Below are 23,219 nucleotides of genomic sequence, written 5' to 3' on the forward strand. Positions count from 1 at the left end.
GAGAGAAAATCTGCAAACTCTTATAGGAAATCAGCGTAAGGCCCAGGCGGTCTATATACAGTAGCCAAGGCTAGAGATAATATGGATTTTTTTCTAACATCTAAGAGCGTAACATTTAGTACAAGTATTTCAAACGAAATAAACTTATAACCCGTTTTCTGAGTAACATTGAGAATATCTCTATAGATTGTTGCAACACCGCCGCCACGACCAATCAGACGGGGTTCGTGCTTATAGGAGTATCCAGATGGAGTAGACTCATTTAGACCGAAATAATCATTAGGTTTAAGCCAAGTTTCAGTAAGGCAAAGTACATCGAAGCTATTATCTGTGACTATTTCATTTACAATAACTGCCTTAGGTGTGAGTGATCTAATGTTTAGAAGACCTAGCTTTAAAAATTGTTTTTGTTTACTAATAGCAACATTTTCTGTTTTAATAACAATTAAATTTTTCCTAGATCCTGCAGTAGAATTATTATTTGATCTCACTAAACGAGGAATAGACACAGTTTCTATGCAATGTTCTACACTAGTATTTATATCATTTAAATTGGTGCAGGAGAGACTATGATTTGGACTTTTGGTTACTTGTCATTTAATGGTATTTAACATTTTGGAGATGTTATCCGACAGAAGATCCACTCCGAATCTGCTTGCTTGGGTGTAAGCCATCGGCACGGAAAAGCCTAGGACGCTCCCAAAACAGATTCCAATTATTTACAAAGAGCAGTTTCTGCTCATTGCACCATGACATTAACCATTCATTTAGCGCGATTAGTCTACTAAACTTTTCATGTCCTAGTCGGTACGTGGGAAGTGGTCCTGACACTATGATCGTTGTTTCAGGCGATGTGCTGCATACCGTATCGATCAGATTCCTGAAGTCTTTCTTCAGAACCTCCGTCTGGCGCAGCCTGATGTCGTTCACTCCCGCGTGCAAGACCACAGTTCCGACGCGCTCGTCATCGTTCAGAATCTCGGGTACGCGAGCAGCAATTTCAGAAACACGAGCACCAGGAAAGCAGTGACTGTGCACCTTACTTTTACCTAACGTAGCGTGTATGTGCCGAACGATGGAATCGCCGCTGATCACAGCATCGCGTTCGTTTTCGCGAAGAGGGGAGAAGCGGTTTTGTGTGGATAACTCGAAAACCGGGATCTTCCGCTGCGGAACCATCCAGGCTTCGTGGTGGCGTGTTGGAGCTGGAGTGAACGAGACCATGGCTGATCGCGACCACGGCGCTCGGGCTCGGGACCGATGCTGAGTAACGCATGGAGTAGACGAGGTCGGAGTCAGCGGGTTAGTAACGTTAATCACTGATTTGTGTGCATCGGTGCGTGATGTTTCAAGAGCTAACCGCCGATCTATCAGCTCGGCCTGTCTCATTAAACGGTTGTGGAGCTGTTTCTCAACAGCTTCCAGCTCAGACTGCAACGCGTGCAGCTCAAATGTATCTTCACCTGCACCAAGAGGTAGACTACTTACATCTGATACATTCACCATGTTTGTTGAGTGTGGAGAAGACGCGTTCAGCCGTGATCCACGGACGTAATCTATAAGAGTATGCAGCGTTGGATCACTAATAGGCTTGAGACGCGTCTGCTCAATAGTCCGCGTTGTAACTATGAGGTTTGAGCAGTAGTGCTTCTCAGTGAGGAAAAGTAGAAAATGTTCGTTGAGAGTTTAAAGGGAAAAATCAAGAATTATAAATCAAATCGATAGAGCTCCAAAGACAACAACGCATTCAGACGCGATGCATGCGCATTCGAATTCCGGAAGTAAGGCTATGTAAGAAGGAATATAGCCTACACAAAAAGTCCTGTAAAATTAAATGAATAAATGGGCCTAATAATCTAAATAAAAATTATATAAACAAAAATATGATACATTTTTGAAAAGTAAATTAACTATAAGGCCAGAATTTTGATAAGTGAACTTCTGCGCAACTCGCACGATTAAAATTTAAATTGGCTTCCATACACACAAACTGCTGTAAAATTAAACGAATAAATGGGCCTAATAATATAAATATTATTACGGACGACACAAATTCGGCTAAATAAAACGAACCATTAGGTCTACTTGAATGAAAAAACTAATTTGTTTGAATATTACGCTATATTTAATTTACACTTTGTTACAAGTTACCGTATTCAATTTGCTAACCTTTTGTTTTCTTCCCAGCGTTTTCTTCCCCCATGTGCCTTTTGAGATTCCAAAATGAATCTTTGCTGACTCAAACGATGTCTCCACATTCGTTTTCTTGTACCACATTATCATTGTTAGTTAGTTATATTAATAGTACACCTGACCTGTATGACTTCTCATTTTCCTTTTTGAAGTAGCCTACTTTTTGAACTCCATTATTGAGCCGAGTTTTGACTGAAAATAGTCTACTGTTGATGACTGTGCAAGACAGATGGATCCTGGTTTAGGTTTGACTGAGCATGCTTCAGACTCGTGGTGTGAGCGGAGCGAAATTGGAGCGGGAAATAAGGCGACGCTCCGTCCTTTTAAAAATGCCGCTCTGCGCTCTGTCCAAGATCCACCCGCTCCCCGCTCGCTCCCGCTCCACTCCGCTCACATGCTCTGTTAGCTAGACGCCGCATTCTTCTGCTATGGAAACAAAATCTCCCTCCATCTTTTGATGACTGGCTGAGATGTTATGAGCTTCATATATTTTTCACTATTCTCCTGTATATGTATCCTGGTGTTATTGTAAAAGTTCAATAAACAGATTTAAAGATATTTAAGGGAAATGAAGAATTTATTAGAATTCATTGTAACTTAATGCATTTGAAATACTTGCAAATAATGATTTTGAAATATGCACACATTCACAGTTTTTTTTGTATGACTGTTAATGTTTCTTGTCTAAATGTAAATTATATATTTTCAATTCAAAACAAAGTATGATGCGTGTATGTCTTTTCAGCGCTCCAGTGAAGTTCACTTAATTTATTGGAATTTAGTTTTAGTATTACTTTAGCTCTATGCATAATCTGACTCAAATTTCAAATGATAATCAAATTATCTAAATTAATTTAGATCTTTGATTATTCTGAGTATCCCATACTTTCAGTTATTAATTCATTAAGGGACCCGATGCCCCACAGAGTCACACGCCCCGGGTTTACGTGGATTTCACGGACACAGCCTCGCCAGTCTGATCTTGGTCAGAGGGTGTAGGGTTTGCTAATACCTCTTAAGTCGGTTGCCTACTGCTCACACATACAAAAAAGTGTAGTTTATTTAGCCACTTCCGTACAACTTGCCAAGTTAGTGATAGACAGAAATCAAAAGGTCTTCAGATGACGTGCCTACTGCTCCGTTCATATGCGCCTTTACTTTGACCTATCCTGGACACAGAGCTGCGGTAGCACCAGCCTCCTCATAATCTACTAAAATAATGATTTTGGAAAACTTCAGAATAAATCAAGATGTAACATTTATTTGTCAGGTAAAAATGTATCATGCCAATTACACAAGTAAATGATTAAAAGCCAATTCAGAAATAATAAGTACATGACATAATTTACTCAAAAGATGACTCTAAAAGTAAGGGTAGCAGAGATAAGGTAGGAGAAAAGTTTGGACAGGGCAATCCTATCCTGTGCTCTGTCTTTGCTATCTTCTGTGGGTGCATTTTATGGCTTTATTGCAGGGTGAGTTTGTGTCTTAGTAGGAAAATCAGTTCTTACAATATTAACGTATGATTGCCAAACTAACTGTTGCTGTATGTCTTTGTAGATTGTCTGGCTGTATGGTGACAGAGGAAGGCTGTGGTTATGTGTCTTCAGCTCTGAGTTCAAACCCCTCACACCTGAGAGAGCTGGATCTGAGCTACAATCACCCAGGAGATTCAGGAGTCAAGCTGCTCACTGATAAACTGGAGGATCCAAACTACAGACTGGATAAACTCAAGTATGTAGAGCAGAAAGCGTTGATTAAACAACTCCAAACACAGCATTTCAATCTTCACTTATTACTCACATTACTACATTTACAAAAGTTATTATTGAGAATTTACAGAGGTGTAGCTCTAGTTATGCCACGGGGCTGTTGAATGCTTCATTCTGATTGGCTGACGAACATTATAAGGTGTGCAATTATTTACAGTAAACACACAGGTAAAGTAGTTCTAGGCAGGTCTTGACTGCATAATAGTTCCATATCACTTTGCAAAATGATTTCAGTTATTTCAGAGGTCCTGACAGCCTACAATAGCAAAAGAACCAAAACCCACAAAGACAAAGAAAATATAACAAACAACAGGATATTAATCACAAACTAAAGTTTTGAAGTTTTTATTCACTTTATCCCACTCTCCCATAAAAACGCACACACAGAGTACACACACACACTCATACAATTGCACAGAAATTAGTTGTCAGCGCTGCCCTGCGATTTCATCAGTAAAATAGTTTCGCAACTTGTGAAGTATGTCTGAAAGGGGGCCTGTGTTAGGTGAGGTCCAGTGGGTGATGCATGTGCACATACCCAACTTTTCTTATTTCAAAATATATTAATTGTCATTTTGTGCAGATACAACATCTTGTATATATAAAAATTAAATGAACCACAGCTCTACTTTTCTCCCATCTGCCCTTAATGCCCCAAGTACAACCACACTATACATACAATACAATACATATGACAATAACAATAAAAATACTATAAGTGTAATAGTTAACCTGTTAACCGTTGCCAGTGCGCGGGCGCACTGAAGCGTTTTTTTATATATATAGTTCAAAGTTACTATCAGATTTAATGTTATACCTTGACAAACTATACATCATTAAAAAGATATAAGACTCAAGTTTCAGTATTTGACCACTATTGTATTCTGAGAAACTTATAGCGACAGTTATTTCTTAATTTGTGTCAGGAGTTATGAAATGGAAAAAAATTAGTCGATACTTTTGATATGAATTATGCGCGTCAGCCGCTTTCATTCATAAAAAACTCCCGTGCTGTCGTCATGACAGCGATACACAAAACAACGTCCTTCAGGGCTTTAGCTCAAAAGTGTGCATATTTGGAGAAATATTGATAGATTCTCATAGATTTACATCAGATTTCTATAGACAGGAATAATATTTATTGAATTTATGCCCAAATGCGTCGATATAATCATTATGAACGCTTCTTACTGAGATGTGCTGTGTTTTCAATTCATACCAATAGCCTGAGGGCGCTATATGCACAAAAATAGTCCATATATGGAACATGAAGAAAAGCCATGATCATGTGACATTCCAGGATGTCACTGATACACACAAAGCTAACAAGAGATTGCGCTATAACATGCAGATACAGACGTTTTGAAGACAATAAACATTTTTGCAATGATATTTGAGTTACCTGTGTTTTTCAAGCCATGCCAGGTATTTCCATAATAATAGATTATATTTATAATGTAATGCTAATCTATAGACTGTCATTGTGCAGAATACCATACAATGGTATATTTTCTGTCTGATTTTTTTATCTGAAGCCAAATTAGATCACAGAAGATTATTTAAAACACTTGTCTTGCGTTATGAAGTAAGTTTGGAGCACAAACATGGTTTTAATCTCATAAATTGTCGTGTATTGATGGTGTGCTAAGCTAACATGCTAGCTAGCCCTAGGTGCACCTGCAACCTAGAAATTTATACTTTTATGATTTTTTGAATGCTTACTGAAAGTTTCTTTATTCAAGAAATGCATTTGATACAGTTTAAAATGTGAGGTGAACTTTGAGAAAAGAAATTAGGGACTGAAACCCTATGAATAGCCTGTGAATAGCCAGTCATTAGTAACTATAATGCAGACAAAAGAAATGCATATTTAGAGCCATAACCAGTCTGGAGAGGTGTGAATGTGTGCAGGGGGAGACTGAGACTGAATGGGGCTTGTCTGCACCACAAAACAATAGAGACAATATACTGGATAGATGGTTAGAAGATGGCAATAAACATCAGTTGCATTTTAGCGTCAAATCAAAATAAAGTCATTGACATGGTCTTGAAAAACATTTAACTAAATACAGAGTTTTGGACTTATTATCTTCAGATTTTAAACATAAAATGTTTAGACATGTGGCTTTAGCTGTAGTGCATTTCAAGATTGCTACAGTGCCAACTTCAATTTTATTTTCATAAGGATGTTTCATAAAAAATCATTTCTAATAACTTTACAAAACTTTGAAGCTATTTATAACATTTTTTTTTATTATGACAATGATTAATTCTACATTTACAATAAACTGCCAGGTGTCAGCTTTCAAATGAGATCATACTTGTGCTTTTAGTGCAAAGGGTTCATGAACTGTATCTGTTTCAGTTTGGGTATGTCATTTCTGGGGATTTTTTAAAAGTGGGGGTGCAGCTTAACAGGTTAAACAATACAATAAGTGTACAAAATAACAAAATACAATGCAATATAAAGAAAATGATTAATATATATATATATATATATATATATATATATATATATATATATATATATAGTTTATCCTCATCTGTGTTTTCGAGTGCGAGATCAATGGTAGGCTATCAATATAATTTAACAAAGGTTTCCATGTTTTATGAAAAAAATACCCTTTTAAAGATTTTTTTTTTCCCCAGCTTTAAACAAGATAATTTCTTTTATCCATCATATGAAGGAGGGCATGCATGTTTCCACTTAAAGAGAATGAGCCTCCTGGCCAATAGTGCAGTGAAATAGTGTAGTTTGTCATTGGTGTAGTGTATTCTATGAATAATCTTGCTTTGCATCAAACTGTGCTGGGCGCATATAGAGGAAGAATGTACTAAATCTATTTTATAATCCCACTCTATTTCAAGTATAGTGACCCCCAGCTCTTGGGGTCAGGATATAATCAATCTATTAATTCATTAGTTACAGAGATTAGCCCTTTTCTGTCTAACTAAGAGAAAGAAGGGGGTCCATTTTATAATCAGGAGGAAGATTAGAAAACTGGGGAAACTGATTTTTTACCAAATGTCTGATCTAAAAGAAGCGAAAAAGATGCGTTTTAGGAAGATCAAACTTTTCTGACAGTTCTGAAAAGGATAAAAATAATCCTTTATCATAAAGGTCCTTGATGATACTGAGACCCCAGAATTAACAAAATAGGAAGAGAGGATCACGTCTCTATACTGCCTTATAAACATCAATTAAAGAATTAAAAAAAATTATAAAGATATCTGCGTGTTTTAGTGATGAATACGCCTAGATATCTGAATCCTTCCTGAGCCCACTTAAAGGGGAAATTATGTTGGGAAAGTGTCTCAGCTGCTAAATTGATAGGGAACAATTAACTCTTTTGAAGATACAATTTGTTGCCAGAGTTTGCTAAATAATTAAAAAATCTTGAGTATTGGAGGTAACAATGAAATTGGGTTAATTATGTATAAAAGAAGGTCTTCTGCATAAAGGGACAGCTTTTTCACCAAAAAAATAAAAATAAATCCTGCCTAACACTTAACAATTGCTTTTCAACTTTGTGAGTTAGAAGTAAGCTATACTTTGAATGAAATTGGAGATGTTTTTTATAAATTGTGGGTGAAGGGGTCAGAGAATATTGGAGGTGCAGTTTAGAAAGTTGGTCAGATATTTCTGCCATCCTGACATTCTCAGATCTCCTCAACTGACACACATGCAATTATTATTTATCCATGGATGTAGACTTTGAATGCCTCCCACAGTGTGATGCTGCTAATAGAAATATTGGCATTTATTTCAATATATATATTTAAATGAGATGTGAGGAAATATTTGAAGTTGTTATCAGAATGTAAATGTGAACTAAATCTCCATTGTTTAGAATAAATTCTGGCTTGTGTAAACCTTAAATCCAAAGAGGTGGGGGCATGATCAGAGATGATGGTGCTATAACGATCACCAGCTGGAGTGCCCTCGAGAGCCACCAGAGGGCGCTCCACAATAGACTATGATCACTTCCTCACAAACTACATTTCCCATAACTCACTGCCCGGACTCATCAGCACTCATCATCTCATTCACCTGTGTCTTATAACCTTGTTTCACTCACACCATATATACCTGGTTTTCACATTCACTCAGTGCGAAGTCTTGTTGTACTGTTACTGCATTTCTGAGCGTTATTTACCCGTGTTTGATTCTTGTATTGCTGACCTTGGACTGTTTCACCGTTTCCTGATTGTTTCTCTGCCTGGCCTGACTTGGATTGTTTATTGGACTCTGACAATTGCTGCCTGCCCTGACCTCTGCCTGTTATTCGGATGTTCTCTGTGTTTCCTCCATTGATCTGTTCGCTGTTGTTGACCCTGCCTGTACGACTACTCTGTAATAAAGCTGCATTTGGATCTTCACCTTCGAGTCTCGGAGCAGTTCATAACAGGTGCGCTCAAGTCCCCCTGGGAAATTCGTACTTACGAGATGGGAAGTTCATGTTTCCGACGGCACTGCGTTCAAGTCACTTTCCTCGGAGTAAGATGGCAATGTACTTTCTCTTAATTAATTACACAAAAATACAGCAAGGTTCTTAAACTATTTCTAGAAAATTAAGAACAAAGAAATGTGCATCAGGTGTACTTTGTTTTTTTATGTTTTTAATTAATTTATGAAGCCACTGCAAACTTTATCGTTACATATTACATTGTTATATTACAATGCCATCATATTCTGTGCAGGCAATTAGCTTACTTCGCTGTAAATAGAAAAGCCTGACAATATCTCTGTTGAATACCTTTAAGTATTGTGGTATTCCTCCATGTTTCTCACTGACACGACCACAACTCGTAAATATCAGGGCTTCTAGAAGTCTGGCAGCTGGACAACGTGGTGTGTTTTGAAGACGACCTGTCCAATATTGTATTTTGAACCAAATTAAATTCTGTGATGACTATCAAGATTAGAGAGTATAGAATAAAAAAAACTGTAAAACACCAGGCACAAAAACATGACCATTTGGATCTGAGATCACTGATTCAGGTTCAAAAGCAATGTTCTTATGTAGAAGAATAACTGTCCCTCTTGCCTTCACAGCAAATTTGTAGTGAAAACAGTGACCAACCCATGTACACTTAATGCGAGAAACATCCGAGGTGAGAAAATGAGTTTCTTAATCCAAGTCTCCTCTTGAGGGACTGTAAGTGTGAAGGAACTTTTTGGTCTTAACAATATTAACTCTTTACATTCCAAGAGATAAAATTAATAATTGTATTTAATCTTGTTGTGCTACCAGCCATTTGTATCATGTATAACTATTGCAGTACCCTGATCCATGAAATGTCCTGAACACATAACAAAAAGAGATAAAGAAGAAGAAAAAAAAACAAAGCTGAGAAAACAAGATCCATAATAAGACCAACACCAGTTAGCTGGCCCTTATACCCACCCCTGCTCTCCCTTTAAACTAACCACCAAGAACTTGCATATTTCTCTGGATACCTTGTCTTCCTATTGAACCCTTATTTAAACCACAAAACTTATTTTTTACCTTTTCCCAAAACACATTATAACCCCCAACCAAGAGAATCAGAATTAGAATTAGTACTGCATATATAAAATTTAAAATTCCTTCAATGACAAAATGTATTTTGGTAACACTTTATAATAATGTTCAGTTGTAAGTCATTTATAAGTGGTTAGTTAATGATGAACTAATCATTTACAAAACATTCATAAATGATTAGCAAGTGATATACTAACATTTTATGTATGTTTTGTAAACTCCATTAGAAGTCATTTACAAGTGATTAGTAAATTATTAACTAATTATTTATGAAACATGACTATGCGTTTCATAAATTGTTAAATTTTTTTGTAGGTATGTAGCAATTAGAGGGTGCAGAACGTGTTGTAAATGCCTTGAATACAATGTACAGATCATTTGTAACAGGTCAGAAAGATCTATGAATGATGTGTAACACATTTACAAGTCAAGAATACTTTACACTTTAGATTAGGGGATGCAGAAAGTGTTGTAAATTATTTATTCATGTGTTTACACATCATCTATCGCAGGTGTTGAACACTGTAGTGTGTACCGCAGTGTAAGTGCTGACTGGTGAGGGTATAGACAGCTGTCTTCTGTAGTGTAGTGTGTAGTGTCTAGTGTGTACTGCAGTGTAAGTGCTGACTGGTGAGGATATAGACAGCTGTCTTCTGTAGTGTGTTGTGTAGTGTAGTGTAGTGTGTACTGCAGTGTAAGTGCTGACTAGTGAGGATATAGACAGCTGTCTTCTGTAGTGTGTTGTGTAGTGTAGTGTAGTGTGTACTGCAGTGTAAGTGCTGACTGGTGAAGGTATAGACAGCTGTCTTCTGTAGTGTGTAGTGTAGTGTGTACTGCAGTGTAAGTGCTGACTGGTGAGGATATAGACAGCTGTCTTCTGTAGTGTGTAGTGTAGTGTAGTGTGTACTGCAGTGTAAGTGCTGACTGGTGAGGGTATAGACTGCTGTCTTCTGTAGTGTGTAGTGTAGTGTGTACTGCAGTGTAAGTGCTGACTGGTGAGGATATAGACAGCTGTCTTCTGTAGTGTGTAGTGTAGTGTGTACTGCAGTGTAAGTGCTGACTGGTGAGGGTATAGACTGCTGTCTTCTGTAGTGTGTAGTAGAGGATGACACGGGAGTGGATTTTCACTCCTGTCCCGTCCCACTCCCATAGAAAGAAATCTTGTCCCGTCCCACTCCCAGACCAAAGTTTAAAAAATAATCCCATCCCATCCCGCTCCTGGTAAATTGACTCCCACTCCCATCGCGCTCCTGTTTAAACTGACTCCCGCTCCTGTACCGCTCCCATATATTTTTTTCTTCAATTAGTGTTTAGTTAATACAGTGGTTCTCAACCTCTCCTGCAGGGACCCCCTGACAGGCCATGTTTCTGTTTTAACCCTGAAATGGCACACCTGATTCAATTAATGAGTATAGGAAGAGTAGGAATTAGTCACTTAATCAATTAGTCAACTACTCATTAAGCCTTTAATTATTTGAATCAGGTGTGCCATTTCAGGGTTAAAACAGAAACATGGCCTGTCAGGGGGTCCCTGCAGGAGAGGTTGAGAACCACTGAGTTAATACATAGAATTTGATTTAATCTGCTCTCCATCCTGTTTTAGACCAGCTGCTGAGCCCGTTTCTAGATTTTCTCCAGAAAATGGAAGACAGCAAATAAAATCGTGCGGTGGCCCACCCAATCAGATTAATAAAAACAATTTAAATTTTTAATTTTAATAATAATAATAATGAACTAATAAATAATTTCATTTTAATAGTTTCCTGAGGACATTTATGTACAATAGCTACGAAAAATAGCTACAAAAGAAAAATATTATGTCGGCATATCACGTGTCAGTCCATTGATGCTATCACGCAACTCATCTCTGTGTGCGCACTGACTTAACGTTGTGATAGTGACTCACGTGACAAACAGATGAACTTCAGGTTTAAAGCAGCCGGGAGGGCTGACTGACATGAGTACAAGGTAGTTAAATTCACTACGTACCGATCTGCTATTGTTGACATTTATCAGGCGTGTAGTGTTACATAGGCGTAATTTGCGGGTGGGACATGTCCCCACCACTTTTTAAAACATCTCGCGGCACGAATGTACCAATTCTACAAATAAATTAAACATCTCCAGTTAACCAGCAGAGCATTCATTTCGTTCGTTTGTTAAATAAGAGACGATCTAGCGCTGAAATGTTTTTTTTTAATGATGTTTTATTAACAAAGTTCGGGAGGAGCACGTTCAAATAATCAATCAATCAATCAATAAATAAATAAATCAATCAATCAATCAACTCATCAAACAATTACCATGTCTACCCTATCACGATCACCTATATATATTCACTCTGTCTACTCACCTAACTTCCTTGACAGTTTCAGCATCCCTCCACCACCCCGACTCCTCACTCTTGGCTTGTTCTTTCACAGCCAGGAATACGGGGGGAGTAGGGGAGAGCGGGGCACAACCTAACGCTTTTTGACTTTCTCAGTTTGTGTAAATCTACTTATGGTTCAGAGTATTTATTTTTTCCCACATTAATTTCCCACATGTCTAGTACAATTATGTGTTTTTGTTTTATTAATACAATATATACTTTTTTCTTGATATACCCCTAAAGAATGGAAGTGAAATGTGACAACATGCCCCATAGGTGGGGTACATTGTAACATGTGGAGGGGCACATTGTAACATGACATATGGCAGTTTAAAATGTTATCTGATCTAATAAAAAAAATATACAAAACAAACTAAAATATTTTCTAAATAAAATACAATTAAAAAACTTTTTCATATAAAATAATGGCAATTTTTAATAATTAAATAGAAACTCATTTTTGAGTTTTGACTACGAACACATGAAAACACAGCTATACAACATAGTTCAAAACAAATAAATAATTAGTAATTTCTGAACATTGACTCTCAGTCTTTATTCACCTTTTTCTCACGTTTTCTCAATAAAATTAATAAAAGTATAGAATATAATAGCATATTTCTAATAGGGGCACATTATAACGCAGTGTTACAACATGCCCCCGCCTGCACAACTGGGATTTAAACCCTGCTAGTGTCTTCTGCTAGTTAGCGAAGCATTAAATAACTATCTCAACTGTTAAATAACATCTTGGAGATTAAAATAATATCAGATTTGTCTTATTTTAAATAAACACAAAAAATAGAGATGAAAAATTAACTTAAGTAAGAAATTTACTTTTGTTATGGTTTAATAAATGTCTATGGATATCTTCCAAAAAAAAAAAATTTTGGCGGATTTTTTTTTCTATAGTGTTGATATGGCAACTAGTAAATAAACAAATATTCATCAATCATTCACCGTCATCCAAGCATGTGCGGAAGTATTTAAAACAAGCGTGTTACAACTAACCCCGCGTTAGGTTGTGCCCCGCGCTCCCCTACTCTGGGTTCGGGCCAAATACCGAGCCCGGGGCCCTCTCCTCGGACAGCACGCCAAATACGGATTTATTCTATCTGACTTCTTTGTAAGTGTGAACTCGTGAAAATCAGGTGATGAAAGTTGCTGCTGCGAAAAGTGGCGCTGATACAGTGTTCTCTCGTGTGGCTTGCGCACACACCGCACTGTCTTGACTAGATCTTGACTAGATCAGAGACTGGATTAGATCCCTCAACCTCTGACACTGTTGGCGAAAGCTCTACCACTGGACCATTTAGGTATACGTATTCGAGTAGGCGAATCTAAGTATTTTAGTCACACAAAAATTCTATCATACAGCATAGGCTACATCTCATTAAACAACAAATGTAGCATACTATTTAAATCGATGGACATCGTAATGTTATTGTACAATGTACATATAATTTAGCAAAGTTACGCAGCTTAAAAAACCGAGCCCCCCCCCCCCGTATATTCACCAGGCCCACCTATTAATGACATTGCGTTACATTGTAGGCGTATTAAAAGGAAACTACAAAATGGTGCATTTACTTTTTCTTTTTTTGTCGTCTTTGCTATTGGTTGATTCCCGCTCCCGTCTGCTCCCGTTAACCATTTATCCTGTAGACCTGTACCGTCCAAATCCCGTGATTAATAGCAAAGATGACTCCCATCCTGCAGGAATCCCACGGGAATCCCGTGACCCGTGGGATTCCCGAAAAAATGTCAGCCTCTAGTGTGTAGTGTAGTGTGTACTGCAGTGTAAGTGCTGACTGGTGAGGGTATAGACAGCTGTCTTCTCTGAAACACATGAAGTCTTTAACTACTGTGCACCTGATGTGAGCAAAACATACAGAAAAATGTAACATCATTTATTAAACATTTATGAAATGCCGTTGGTGTGTCCCGGGCTTAAGGATAAAACTGCACAAGAGGATTTTTTATTTTTACTTTCATTAATTACATTTAGCATCTGACTTATATTTGCTGCAGCCGAATGATGTGGAATAAAGCCAGATTGATCACTATGAACTCATTTGCAGATGTATTTTCCAAGACATAAAGCTAAGACCCTAAAACCCTAAAATTTGAGCATTTAGTAAGATCCTTATCTTTTTTTGGAATTAAAGAGATAAGAGCTATATTCATTTGTTTTTCAAGTGTCCCTTTCGCATTGCTGTGTTTATTGCAGAATGCATAATTGGTAATATGCAATATCCTAATATGTCCCAAAAATGTAAGATTTATTCTGGGGGATCCCATCCGGCCCAGGTGATTTCCCCTTCTTTGCTGTTTTTAATGTTTAATGCTGCACACAGCTTCTCAAGTGTTATAGGCTGACTCATTTGTTCAGATTCACTTCATGTTAATTGTGGTAGATCAATGTCATGTGGAAATTTACGACACTCAACTATATCTATACTATCCTTCGGTTGATGTAAATCTTTCATATGTTCTGCAAAAGTGTTGTTGATCCTTTGGTTTTTGTTTCATCACTGGACGCAGCAATGACTTTATAAAATTAGTTTTGTATACGAGCAACATCGGTTGTTTTTAAAGATTCTTGATTCTTTAAAGTTTTTAGAGATTCTTGAACTAAAGCCATATCTACAGAGTGTCTGCGCAAACTATGCAGAAACGTTCTCTTTATGGGGCTATTAAAACCTCTGATGTTGACTGATATCATTGAATATCCATTATCAAAGAGATTGTAAACTTTAACTATATTAAAGGTAAAAAAAAGAAAAGAAATGTTTTAGACAGATTCTTTGAATGCACATTTCAATACTAACATAAAAGAAGAAAAACGTGGTCGGACGAAACCGTGTTTATTTACTATTACAGGTTTTCTGAATTGCTAAAACACTAAACCCACTTCTCTGAACCAAATTCCCAATACCCTAAACCAGTTTGTCAAATAAATCATTCTTTCTGTAAAACATTAAACAAGTTCAGGGAGTTAAAACACTGTTTGCAAATTTACTCTTTTTGCAAAACTCTAAACGCATTCTTACTCACTAAAACACATTTCACACTGTGATACACTTATGTTTCAAAACTCTAAACACAGGCAGATGAAAGTTAAACACAACTACAACACATTTGTCGTCATTTACACACAACGACGGAAAATTGTTCACACTTATTTCTAATGATGTGACTAAACCAACTGTACAAAATACAGGTCAGTTCAGAGCCAAAACTGACTCAAAATGTTGCACTGAACGTTGATACCAACAATGGATGAAAATAATATAAGAGGGAGAGGAGGGAGAGTGTGTGTGTGTAAGAGGAGGAAGAGTGTGTGTAAGAGGAGGATGAGGAAGAGTATGAGTAAGAGGAGGACGAGGAGGAAGAGTATAAGTAAGAGGAGGTGAACAGTGAGAAAGAGGAGGATGAGGAGGAAGAGTGTGTGTAAGAGGAGGATGAGGAGGAAGAGTATGTGTGTAAGAGGAGGACGAGGATAAGGAAGATCAGGTGTGTAAGAGGAGGAAGAGGATGAGGAAGAGCAGGTGTGGAAGAGGAGGAGGAAGGGCAAGGGGAAGAGGAAGAAGACAAGCAGTCTCAGATGAAATTGGTGCCACTCTAGTTGTCCTTGTCCAAGGTGTGAATATGAGGGAGGCTGGGCAACGAGTACAGCCAAACTTCAGGGAGGAGTCACTGAAAAAGAGACCAACATTTCCAGTGTCTCTGATGAGGTTTATTCTCTTCAAGAAAAGGCCAGCAGTCGTACAGTCACACAGAGTGATTATAAAGTGTGACAGTGAAGAGAGGGCATCCTTCATCCTTTATAGTCCTGACTCCAGAATGTTGTCTTTCTAGGCCAATGCTGGTGTTTCAGCCATACGTGGAACATTCTTTGACTTGTTCATCATACAGTTTTTTCTTCAACTGCTTACAAACATTTTCAAAACGTTGCCTCTTTTTTTCAAAACTTTACAGACAAATCCAAGAATTGCACACACAAAATGCAAAATGCCTCACATCTCCTGCAAAATGAAGCACTGCATTCAAAATATCACAAACATCTCAAAAGCAAACATTTGTCTTACGTTGCAAACACCTTTGCCATAATATTATATTTTGGATATATCATATACACACAGTTATTCAAAACCTAAAGCTCTTCTTTCATGAGCTTCTATGTACATTTCTATACAAGATTGAAAGTAATCGGCAGAGAGATGTTGCAAAAATTCATGGTAAACACAAAAGTAAGATTGAAACCAAACAATAATTTTTTTTTACTGTAAGCGTTTGTGGTTGTGAATACAGTATTACACAGACCTACAGTATAACTCGACCTTTGACCTTTTATAGGCCTATTCTAAAGCCATGATTGGTTGGAGTTCAGTAAAGCAATGAGTGTTTGCACATGTGAGGAGTGTGTGTGAGGCACTGATGAATTAGTGTGGCATTTTGATAGGTTGTGTTTGAAAAAGGATATCAAGAGACTTCCTGTTAGATTTTTGTGTGTTTCATAGAGAATTGTGTGTTGTGGTTTGCAAAAAGTGTTTTATGAAATTGAAAACTGAGTCGAAGGCCGATAATTAGTGTATGCTTTTGCAGATTTGGTGTGTGTGGTTCTGGTGTTTGAGTGTCAGAAATTGTGAGACAAGTACGTTTTTTTTTTTAGCGGAGAGAGTAAAAAAAAAAAGAGTAGTAATAGTAGTAAAGAAGAGATGATCGGTTCACGTGCCGCTTGAACTGAGGCGCTACAGCGATCTGTCACATTTACAAGCCACAAAACGCTGTTTATTGTGTTTATTGTACTGTTTGCTTCACGAGTGTGTGTGTGTGTGTGTGTGTGTGTGAGAGAGAGAGTGTTTATGTGTGTGTGAGAGAGAAAAAATGTGTGTGAGTGTGTGTGAAAGAGAGTGTGTGTATGTGTTTGTGAGTGTGTTTACTGATTAACTGTCACTGTGTGTTTTGTAGTGTGGATCATGGAGGAGAGATCAGGATAACAGCAGGACCACGAAAATGTACGTCTACACACACACACGCACACTCTCTCTCACACACATACACACTCTCTCTCACACACACACTCTCACTCACACACACACACACACACACTCTCTCTATATAAACAGTGAACAGGATTACTGTGTGATTGTGTGTATTTACATGCTCTCTCTCTCTCTCTCTCTCTCTCTCTCACACACACACACACACACACACACACACACACACACACATGCTGGAATATTTGGGGAAAGTGCACGTCTGATCTGTTGTGATATTAGTACTAAGAGTTTTGAAAATGTAATACTTGCTTGTGAAAATTGTGGCAAAGCAATTAAAAAACCTGTAAAAGTTAAGACAGTTTCATAATTCCTGATTACAGAAATATTTGAACACAAGAGTCCTATCTTTTCTGTTTGGTAACCATGGCGATTTCAGCCAGAACCTCATTCAGGACAAAAGCTGTTACAGAATGATATTTCTTTAGTGCTTTATTATCATTGGTTGCTTACAATCCTAAATGAACTAGTCAGATCTGAAATGAAGACTCAAGATAGAAAGTTTCTGTAATTCACTGATGTGTTTTCTCTCCATCAGATTCTCATCAGTTCACTCTGGATCTGAACACAGTGAATAAACTCCTCCGTCTGTCTGAGAGGAACAGAGTGATTACTGTCACTGGCACAGAGTATCCTGATCATCCAGACAGATTTGATGATGTGCGTCAGGTGTTGTGTAGAGAGAGTGTGTGTGGACGCTGTTACTGGGAGATTGAGTGGAGTGGGAGAGGTGTGTGTATATCAGTGTCATATAAGAGCATCAGCAGGAAGGGATGGGGTAATGAGTGTGTGTTTGGATATAATGATCAGTCCTGGAGTTTGATCTGCTCTCCCTCCAGATACTCATTCAAACACAATAACATAAAGACTAAACTCCCTGTAAAGCCCATCAGCAGTAGAATAGGAGTGTGTGTGGATCACAGTGCAGGAACTCTGTCCTTCTACAGCGTCTCTGACACAATGAGCCTCATCCACACAGTCCAGACCACATTCACTCAGCCGCTCTATCCTGGGTTTATGGTTTGGTCTGGATCATCAGTGAAACTGTGTTGGTGAATGAGAATAGACTGATGAGAGATTCTACCCATAATGCTTTGAGCTGCATGATAAATCAGTAACAGTGAGATGTTATAGAGTCTCTTATTGTCTCTTCATTACATTAAAGCTCCAGTATGCGACTTTGGTATTTGACCACAAGAGGGCGCAGTTTCCAACAATAACAAAGGCGAAGCTTGATGACGCTATGAAGGAGGTGACGATGGGAGATGTCGTTTTTAATGCGTTTTCACCATAGCAATGTATCTAAATGGAATTAATGAATCATGATCACGGATGAGGTAATTTATTCGTTTTTGTATTACCTGTATGTCTGATCGTATTATTTTATGTCATCATAATTAATGAACTGCAAGGAACGTGAAATGTTATGCTATATTATCCCGTTACAACATACAGCTATTTGTCAAATGATTTGTTTGGTTTATGTTGTGCAGTTTTACGTTTTTATGGTTAATGCCGTGTTGTTTAACGTGTTCAAACCAATATCTAAAAGTAAATTTGAACGAACATTTGCAAGTAATGACTAAATATATTTTTTTAACATCATATCCGATTGTATTTAATTGTACTGCCATAATCTCGGTCACCACACGTGATAAAAAGCCTTACCAAAGTACAAAGAGCAATATAACTTTGTTTATAAGTGCTATTATTGACAGTTGCATGTCTTACCTGTCTATCAATACACTCGCGAGAGCAGTCTCTGTCAAGTCCAAGATAGTCGCGCAGCTCTCTCCATCTCGAAAACGCCTGCCGATATTTATCTGGGTTTTATTCCTCCGTTTGTCACACAGTCTGCGTGTATCAGAATATGGACGCTTTCGTTTTGTTGGCACTTCAATACTCGCCAAAGAGTTCGTGATCCATAACAGCTATAACCATACAGTCTATGGCTATAACGCTTTAACCACCACTTCCGCATTTGACCATGTGATATTCCGGTGTGGTGGGTCATATTTTTTATTTTATTCTTTTTTTTATTCTTTGTCAGACGTCTTTATTGTTTATTGTGATAAGAAAAAAAACTCAATAAAGTTGTTGTAAAAAAAAAAAAAAAAAAAAAAAAATCGGATAGCGGAAAAAAAGGATAGAGCGGACATTGCGTCACTGAGGCGCGACATTTCTTTTCCGGGACGGCCAGTTATTTAAAATCGGAATTTCTCTGAAATAAAAAATCTTTGGAGACTTTTGAGATATTGTAAGTACACAACTGGAGGAAATATATCACACTGTGCAAGTTATTTTTGGAAATTTTATTACAAAATTCCTACATATTGGAGCTTTAATAACACAGCTGCACTTCTGTCAGTGAAATAAAGAGAAACAGACAATGATACACAGAGAAGAGAGAGGAAATATGAGACACAATGAGACTCGCTGAAACATGTCTGGATGATACGAGCAAAACTAGACTTTCAACTCTAAACTCAGTTTAAGACATTCAGAGATGTTTTATCTGAACTTCTCGGATCTGTTCAAAACATGATTCCTCTGCTTTGGGTTATGTCTGTATTATTAAAGACGCTTCTGTTGTAATATAGTGTATACTGTAGGCTACTAAACCTGTTAGTGGGGTTTCTGGATTGATCTTTATCTTTTTATTATTATCTTTGTTTTATTTTTGATGTGTGATTGTTTATGTATTTTACTTTTCTGATTGTTTGTCTCTCTGTTGCTGTGAAAATTCAATAAATAAATCATAAAACAGAGACATTTAAAGATGATGTCAGAAGACAAAGATGTTAAAGTTAGAAGCAACAATGAAAGAAATACAGGAACAGAAAATTAAAGTCGAGGGAATTAAGACATATTCAAGAGCATGAATCAATATCACAGTTGTTGATCAATTCCTGTGTAAATGAAGGATCTCATGATTCTCTATAGAAACCTGTGTGTGTGTGTGTGTGTGTGTGTGTGTGTGTGTGTGTTTATTCAGTCATGTATGTAGTGATCATTTGATTTACAGTATTTATCATATTATTATAGTTGTTGTCAGGGTTTAGTTTAGTTTAGTTTAGTTTTATGTTTAGTTTTGCTGTTTTTGTTCATATTTGAGTTTCCTCTTGATCTTTATACCTCTGTTTATGATTATTGTTCTGTGTATTTATTTACACGCCTGCTTCTGTTCAGTTCTGTTCTCAGTTCAGTTCATCACACACACACACACACACAGAGAGAGAGAGTCAGGACTCAGTCTCCTCTGATAACAGATCACTGTAAATTGTAGTGTAGACTGTAAAGCTGCTTTGAAATGATGTGTATTGTGAAAAACGCTGTACAAATAAATGTGAATTGAATTGAATTAAATGAGTTATATCTAATAAATCTGTTACTTCTTCCACACACAGTTTCACACTGTCACACTCTCACACCACATGGACTCTTGGGCTGCGTCCCAAACCGCATACTCAATGAGAAGGGACTTAATTTCAGTAAGTACTTACTGAACGAGCGCTAAAAGAGTAGGTACTATATAGCCAGATCTCGTTAAGTATGAATGCGATCCGGACATCATATGCCATGTTGACGTTATCATGAGACCTATGATGATATCTTGTTCTTCTTGTTATGGAGGCAGAATTGTCTCAAATATAATTCACACAAAAACATGATTCACACATGCGTAGAAAATTTCACATGCATGAAACCTAATTCATGTACACACAAAAAACAATTCAAGTGCATGAAAAAAAAAACATATTCACAAAAAGCAATTCACATTCGCAAAATAAAATTATATATTTGTAAAATACATTTCACAAATGCAAAATTTGAATTCTCAGTGAATTTGAAGTCACAGAGAGAAATGTGCTTACGAGTTTCTTAATTAGCGATTTGTAGAATAGGATTTGTCCGCCTGCAATGAAGAATTTGAGAAGGTGTTGTGTTTGTGGAAGAGAAAAAAAAGTCTACAAGTTTGCAACTCTTAAAGGCAGGGTAGGTAGGAATGGTCTAAAAAACTTCTTTTTCAAATTTGTTTAAACTTTATGTACATATCAATACATAATTAAAATGTAAGTACTCTGAAAAAGAAAGTATAAAAATCGAGTGTCTGTAGACCTCTCAGGACTGTTTTAAAGACAGTTCATTATTTCCATTCACTCCACCCCCTCCCTTCTGGGCTCCTTCCAAAGCCACGCCCCCAAAACACATGAACGCGCGACTCCAACCGCTGAGCTGAAGACGCATTATTTACCTGAGAGAAGCAGAGAGGAAGGAGCACAGTGACATCATGTCAGAATCACATGTAATAAAAAAATCTAACGCTAATTGCTTATGAATATAAACAAATAAGATGTATTTTAGTACTCACTATCAAGCTAGCATATTGATATTGGTAAATTTAAAATATATATATTTTTTGATTCGCTAACGAGCTAGTTATATAAGCTAAAAACAGGTTGCATTGATACACTTTTTTACATTACCATCAGTTATATTGTGATGAAGATGAATTTCGTGTAAGATTCATAACATATATGGTGTTCTGGATGTAGGGGTGGGAGATATTGACAAAAATGAATATCTCGATATTTTTTTCCAATATCTAGATATCGATATTCAGGCGATATTTTTGCCATCCTTCAAAGAAATGTGAGCAAACTGGCAAAGAAGGTCCAGTTGGTCTTTTGACTTGCTGCATTTGACCTATATTATTCTAGGCTATAGAAAAAAACAATAAAGGAGCTAACTAAACAGAATCTGTGGCAGCCCCTACTTTTTCCACTTACAAAAAAAAAAAAAAAAAAAAAAAAACTTAACTAGGCACTTCTTGCAACAGTGATTATTAAATCAAACAACAATATTGTTGATGATCAATTCAAAGTAAAAAAAAAATAAAATTTTCAAAACGGTATAAATCCATTCATTTTTCCCCCAAAACGCTATAAATCCATCTTTTTTTTTTTCTTCTAAATTTATGGTTTGTCTTTTTAAAAAAGTTTTTGTCTTTTATTTTTCGTGTTTGCATTTATGAGGAAAAAACAATATTACTTGACAGTTCTCCATTATGGACGCGAGCGCTCTGAAAGCTGCACTAAGACTTTCAAACTTTAACAGAGACCTCAAAACAGAAAGCACAAAGCCTTTCTTTAAAACGAATTTCGTTTTGTATTAATTGTATCTTAATTTTAATATTTTTTTTTTCATTAATTCATTAATATTTTCATTCCTGGATTAAATACATAAAGTAAATATAGGCTATCAATCACAACATAAGGTGCTTGAACTGGAGATTATATCATCGTGAACCGAACCGTAGCCTCGCCTCACAGGCCTAAAAAATGTGGAATATATTTACAGAAATCTGGTTCTAAACAAAACCATCCAAAACAAAATAAAACTATGTAGCCTAAATGTGCATTTCTCCGGTGCATGCGTTCACTAGCCTACTGCGAAGATCGCGAGTCAAATATCGTCAACTTCATCTTTGCAGCCGACACAGAAATTAATAAACAATTAAAATGTCTTATTGCAATATTTTACACATTCATAATCATTACTTTTGCTGGTTCTTTGAGGCAGCTTTTTAGGTTTATGGCGTTTTGGAAAAGAGCTCTTCACGTACGTACAAACACCGTTTCACCAAGGCACAGCAGCCCTTCAGCACATAAGAACAAAAAGAGAAAAAGCACGGACTTACTAATTACGAAACTTTGATGTGGTTGAACAGCTGAAACAGTCACAAATTCCTTTGCAACTCAAACCTTCTCAGTACGAGTTATGATGGAAGAGAACAGCATTACAGTTTTCAGCGCGTCCTCCTTTGATTGCTGTGTTGTGACTGGAAAAGTGCATGCAGGAGCACATGCGCAAAATGTAGGTTTGTAAAATGTCCTTTTGTAAAATAAAAATAATTTTAGGGCGAAGCAGAGGAGGTCGTGCAAGAGGCCGTGGCGTGCAACTAGGGTCCGAGGAAGTAGAGGCTGAGGACGGGGTGGTCGCTGGAAAGCCACGATGATATTGACACGCGTTTTATTTCTTTGTTTATCCAAAGACTTTTTGTTCATTACCTTTTCTTGTACTGTCTTCTTTTTTTGCCTTGTTTGCCTTCACTAACTGCATGCCGGTAATGTGAATTTTGATTGCTCTTTCTCTGCCATTGTTTTGCTATTCCTAGGTTCCGTGCCTCTCGAATTCCTCAAATCAAACGTGCGCGCGCAAGAGGGCAGATCCCGTGGCAAAAGGGTGGTTGCCATGGTTGCGAGAGAGAGTGACAGTCGCCTAAGCCAATCCT

At 37.2% G+C, this 23,219-nt stretch overlaps 1 protein-coding gene across 2 annotated transcripts in view; it reads left to right on the forward strand.

The window, feature by feature from the left end:
* Nucleotides 1-20,251, forward strand: part of LOC311081122 (NLR family CARD domain-containing protein 3-like) — a 49,806-nt gene extending 29,555 nt beyond the window's left edge. For both annotated transcript variants that reach the window (XM_084111529.1, XM_084111530.1), the window contains 3 exons: nucleotides 3,754-3,927; nucleotides 16,836-16,882; nucleotides 17,463-20,251. In XM_084111529.1, the coding sequence (XP_083967655.1) occupies nucleotides 3,754-3,927; nucleotides 16,836-16,882; nucleotides 17,463-17,980 (739 nt within the window). In that variant the 3' untranslated portion in view covers nucleotides 17,981-20,251. The remainder of the gene's footprint in view (nucleotides 1-3,753; nucleotides 3,928-16,835; nucleotides 16,883-17,462) is intronic.
* Nucleotides 20,252-23,219: the final 2,968 nt, after the last annotated feature.

Source organism: Abramis brama, assembly GCF_963993115.1.
Source record: "Abramis brama genome assembly, chromosome: 4".
NCBI lineage: Eukaryota > Metazoa > Chordata > Actinopteri > Cypriniformes > Leuciscidae > Abramis > Abramis brama.